At 36.8% G+C, this 5,795-nt stretch overlaps 1 protein-coding gene across 1 annotated transcript in view; it reads left to right on the top strand.

Annotated features, from left to right (window-relative positions):
* Positions 1-5,795, top strand: part of MCTP2 (multiple C2 and transmembrane domain containing 2) — a 304,647-nt gene that overhangs the window by 101,616 nt on the left and 197,236 nt on the right. Inside the window, 1 exon segment of the mRNA XM_042783576.1 lies at positions 2,901-3,087. Coding sequence (XP_042639510.1) covers positions 2,901-3,087 — 187 coding nt within the window.

Below are 5,795 nucleotides of genomic sequence, written 5' to 3'. Positions count from 1 at the left end.
GTTCAAATCCACCAGCCACTCCTCAGAAGGAAGATGGGGCAATCTACTTCTGTAGTGATACTGCCTCGGAAACCCAAGGAGGGGTCGCTATGAGTTGGTCTGACTCAATGGCACATAACAACAACAACAAATCATTTAATGTGAGATAGGTATAGACGTTTCACAGTGGGCAGAAATGACTGAAAAGTTTGTGATAATGTATCATTTCTGAGAAGAATCCCAATATTTCCTTTGGATTTTGTCTAGTATGTGATTCAGCTTTTGTTTAAAATCGTAAACTGCTCTGTTCCAGTAAGTTCTGTAAGCAGTCACTGGAGTGTTTTCAGAGTTATTTTAAATATGCTAATATTGCTCACAGCATTTTTAGACAACTTTTAGAATTAATGCTAGATCACTTTTGAATTATCTAAGAAAAAATTTATTATTGCTTAATTATTCTTTTTTTTTTTTTTTACACCTAAGCATTATTAGCTGTTAGAGTTCTTGTCTGTAAATAACTTTTGTCTGTTCAAAAAACACATAAAACTACCACCATAATAATAAAGATGAACACTCAAATATAATGTTGTTATATTATGTGCATTATTAATTAAAATTTAAAAGAATGAACTGTAAATATGTTATTACCAATTTGGACTAATTGGAATGACTGCCAGAGAAAATTCTTAGGAGTTTGTATTGTTCACCTTTCCACAAGATACGTTGTTGTTATTTGCCGTCAATTCGGACCGACTTATAGTGATCCCTCCTTGGGTTTCCAAGGCAGTGTCACTACAGAAGTAGATTGCCCAACCTTTCTTCCAAGGAGTGCCTGGTGGGTTTGAACCACCAACCTTCTGGTTAGCAGTCAAGTGCCTTAGGCACCACGCCACCAGAGCGCCTTCCATAAGATGTAGCTTTATTAAATGAAAGTGTTTATAGCAATGTAAAATAATGCTTAGCAAAGTATTCCTAACAGGATTTAGTAATAAAACATTGGTTCAGAATTTGTTAAATTAATTTCGTAGAAATGGCATAGTTAAACATTGGATATGTTTTCCTAAACAAACTTATTTCTCGACTTACAAAACCAAAAAACAAACTCACTGCCATCGAGTCAATTCGACTCATAGCGAGCCCTCCTTGGGTTTCTGAGGCAGTATCACTACGGAAGTAGATTGCCAGACCTTCCTTCCGAGTAGTGGCTGGTGGGGTTTGAACCACTAGCCTTCTGGTTTGCAGCCAAATGCCTTAGGCACTTACTGAATTAAAAATATTTATTAAACTCTTTTCATAGATATAAGTAAACGCTAGCTCAAAAAGGGTCCTTATTGCTACAGAAAGAAAATTGTTTCTATTCAAATTATAGAGAAATCTTGATAATTTTGTAATCAGTCTCCATTATAAATACTTGAAGAATTTTTGATACACAAAACTTTAATCCCCATTTGCTACCCTAACTGGGATCATCAGTGACAATTAGGAAATTGATAACTGCTCATGAATACGTAATTTTTTAAGTGCAAATTAGCATTTAAAAATGCTTTGGAACCTGTAGAAAAAGTTAGTGTAGATGTTTAATGTAATTAATTTTTTCTTTTTAATTGTGAAGGGGCTTGAAAGCTTTTTTTCAAATTAATTAAATAGGAAGTATTTACCTACATATCCATATGGCTCAAAGTTGTTATTGCTTTATGTAATATATCACATTATCTCTTTCTAATCATCAGCAAACACAAAATCCATTGGAGAATTTGACCTAAGAATCCATCCTTCTCTGTGTTGTGAGAGGCAGTGTTTCTATTCCTGCTCTAAAGTCTTATAGTTGTAAATCCAAAAACCTATTGCCATTGATTTATAGTATTCAATAATTATGGAGGACAAATAAGAATTAATACAATAAATAAATATACTAATTAAAATTATATATATGTATAGTGTATTGTATGTGTGTGTGTGTGTGTGTGTGTGTGTGTGTAGATATATGACATCAATGAACTACTATTGCGTGCCTCCTGTCTCCGCCACTGGAGCCCTCCTACTTCACCATTGTACAAAAACAAAGCAGGTGTGGTCCAGGCAAACCCGTAGTTTTCAGCAGTAAAGCAAATAAATGGCTTAACACCACAGCTCCCTTTTGTGGTGTTTGCTTCTGTATTTAAATGTTTTTGAGGTTTTCAACATCCCCAGAACATTGACTGTTAAGAGGCGGAAAACATGCAATTTATAGCAGATGGGTACAGCCTTCTCTGGCGGTGCGGCAGAATGGGATCAATCAGCAGCACTTCATGCTCCATTTGTCCCAAAGAAACCCACCTGGGGGAACCCTGCGGAACAGTGCCTATTAGGAAAACACCTTAACACTTTGCTTTAAATAAAAACTTGCCAGTTGGCATTAATTGGGAAGAAAATGGTTTTTCCATTAGTTCTTTCACTCTTGCACTTCTCCTGTCTTTTTTTCCTAGTTTTTTTTTTTTTTTTTTTAACCTTGATCCTTGATTCTCCTGATACATTGACACATAAAAGACACAGCCCAGAGAAGCCATGGAGAACATTCATTAGTGATGCTTCGAGTTTGAAACGTTTTTTTACCTCCCCGATTCTTGATCTCATCATCTTTCTGCAGTCCTTATTTGGCAGACTCACTCTCCTCTTTCTGTTCGAGGTCCCCTGATGCTGCCTTCTCTTTTATTTTCTTTACCTCCCTCTCCTTAATTTTAGAGTGTGTTAGGCTGGGAATGAGTATTACGAGCCAGGGGACACCTGCAACCTTCACTGCCCTGTGGGGACCCTTGGCAATAAACCCAAGCCAGACAGAGTGAGGTATCTGGAAGGATGAAATAAAAATCAGGTGCTTTGGTGGTTCTGAAGTGGCCTTGAGTTAATCACTCTTCTTTTTCTGATTCGTGAAAATATTCTAGGTGTAAAGTGGATATCGCAGCACTCCCTCTGAAGCAAGCCAACTGTCTTGAGTTGCCATTGGAGAGTTGTCTTGGGGCGCTCCTTATGCTGGTCACACTCACACCCTGTGCAGGGGTCTCCGTTTCTGATCTATGTGTCTGCCCCTTGGCAGACCCCAGTGAGAGAAAGCAGATTTCCCAGCGATATGTGAGTGCTTTTGCTCCTTACTTCTCTCCTACCCCCACCCTTTTTAAGTTGAAACAAAGTCTATGAACTGAAAAACTACATAAAAAAGGGATCTTTATCCAAAGTTTAATTGTATGTCTGGTAAAACAAGACATCAGGCCTGGAAGCTAATGCATTAGTGAGAAGCTGAAATTTGACTAGAATTTGTTTGCTATTTTTAAAGCGAAAAGGCATTTTGAACTTTTAGCTTTAAAGAAATCTTTGGAGAAGATTGAAATTCTGAAGGAAGGAAACTATTTTTTTGGCATGTCTGCATAGGGATTTTAATACAAAGTCACACAAGTAACTTTTTTTTTTTTTTTTAAATCAACCACTAATGCTTGAAATATTAGAAGACATGTTTCCAGAACCTTTTAGATCAAGTGAGAAAGTACTTGTGCCTTATAAAGCAAAGCACTAAGCAGACACGAAGGATATCGTTATGTATCACCTTGGATGATAATAGCACTATGTGATTTTTGCCTAAGTAGTTGCAGTGGGCTTCAACGTCCACTCAGCATTTTAAAATTGAATAGCTGTGTCCTCTTCATTCATTTTTTTTTCATACTCTGGCTTTCTACATGCCTTTATTTGCATTCTGTGTTTATCCCATCTTTGTAAATCAGTAAGTTTATTTTATTGCCACACATGAAAGGCATGGTTTAAGAAAGTGGCATGAAATTGAAGCAAAGATGAATCCTTATTCAATGGGAATACCATTCTAAGCATAAACGTTAATGCCTCCAGAGCCCTTCACTGAGCAGATGTATTGATCAACTGAATCATTCTTTACCTGGGTGAGTACAAAACCTAGCCACACATCTGATTGTCAACACACATTCTGCATGCAGTGTTGACATACATTCAAAGAACCTCAACAAAATTTACCATTAATATTCTCTCCGGAGACTTTAAGTAAATGATTATTTCATGGTGAAAAGTAAAACTTTTCCCCTGGATAAATTACAAAATTTACCAAATTCATGTGGAGTATCCTGCATTTATAACTAACCTTAGATTGGACTGTATGGCTACTTTGAATAATGCCTTAGGATTTGAAAAGTACTAATTGAAAAGTGCTTTGAAGGAGCCTATGATCAAAATAGAAGTAGCAAGTGTTTCCTTAGCATTAGCTCCCAAGTTGGCCATTACATCATGCTAGAGAAAAGAATGCTGTGTTTCCAAGTAAAAGCAAACTTTTGGATCCTCATTGTGTCACTTAAAAGCAGTATAAACCCAAGAAAGTTACAGACCCCTGGATTTTTTTTTATAAGAAGAGAAAATACTTGAAGTGCCGTTACATCTAAATTTCTACAAGTATTTTATTTCAGATACATTTGTTTTAACTTAAAATCTCTAGTTTTTTGGGTTTTGTTTTCCCAAGTTGAAAATGCAAAAGGAGAAACAACTTTCAAAAGCTCTTGGGACTGAAGCATAATTACGTTAGGCAAACCTTAATTATTATTAAGCTTTAGTTGTTTCCTGAAATTACTGAATATAGGTTTTACTATCCTTCCATTAATCCCTGGGATCTCCCTGTCACATAGTTTCAGTTATATAATGATGACAGAAATAATCTATTTGAAGGATTTAGTCCAGATTTCTACCCCTCTCCCCATGGATATATTCTGGAGGCATGAGAAGAGAGTGTATCTCCTTATATCTTTTATGTACAGTTTTTTTAAGGATGCCACATGCATAGGCATCTAGATAGATACTCTTGTATATGCTTAAGAATTATCACGTTGCAGCATCATTCACAATAGCAAAAACTGGAAATGGCTTTAGTGCCCATCAACATGTGAATGGATAAACAAATTATAGCACATATATATAATGGAATACTATGCAACTATAAAGAGCAATGAGGAGTCTCCAAAATAGCTCATAACATGGATGAATTCAGAGAATTTTATGCTGAGTGAAATAAGTCAATTACAAAAAAGACAAATAATATGGTCTCACAATTATAAAAAGGCAAGAATAGATGAACATAGAGAAAGTAAAGTTCTTTGCTTGTTACCAGGGGTGGGATGGAAAGGGAGGTGGAATCACTTTCTAGATAGTAGACGCTTGTTACTTTTTGTAATGGGAAAGGCAATCCCAAATATAGATCCTGTCAGCAAAACTTGACCAAGCTAAATAAAGACACTGAAAAGTACATGAATAAAAAGGAAAGTTCCAATAAATACTATGAGACCCACTGCCATCGACTTATCTCTACCTCATAGTGACCCTTTAGGGCAGAGTAAAACTTCTCCATAGGGTTTCCAAGACTGTAAATCTCTGTGGAAGCAGACCGCCTCACCTTTCTCCCATGGAGTGGCTGGTGAGTTTAAACCATCAACCTTTTAGTTAGTAGCCAAATGCTTTAACCACTGCACTACCAGAGCCCCTTCAATAAATGCAACAGCATGAATAATTTTGCAGCAGAAAAAAACAAAATATATGTGTGTAGCTATGTAGGCAGATATGGAAATATATATTTGTATGTTGTTGTTGTTATGTGCCATCGAGTCAGACCCGACTCATAGCGACCCCTCCTTGGGTTTCTGAGGCAGTATCACTATGGAATAGGATTGCCCAACCTTTCTTCCGAGGAGTGGCTGGTGGGTTTGAACCGCCAGCCTTCTGGTTAGCAGTCAAGTGCCTTAGCCACTATGCTACCAGAGCTCCCATGTATTTGTATA

Source organism: Orycteropus afer, unplaced genomic scaffold (assembly GCF_000298275.1).
Source record: "Orycteropus afer afer isolate SDZICR_OR568_19922 unplaced genomic scaffold, OryAfe1.0 scaffold00019, whole genome shotgun sequence".
In the NCBI taxonomy this organism is placed as follows: Eukaryota; Metazoa; Chordata; class Mammalia; order Tubulidentata; family Orycteropodidae; genus Orycteropus; species Orycteropus afer.
Note: the sequence above shows the minus strand (reverse complement) of the source record. Positions and strands in the feature narration are given on the sequence as shown.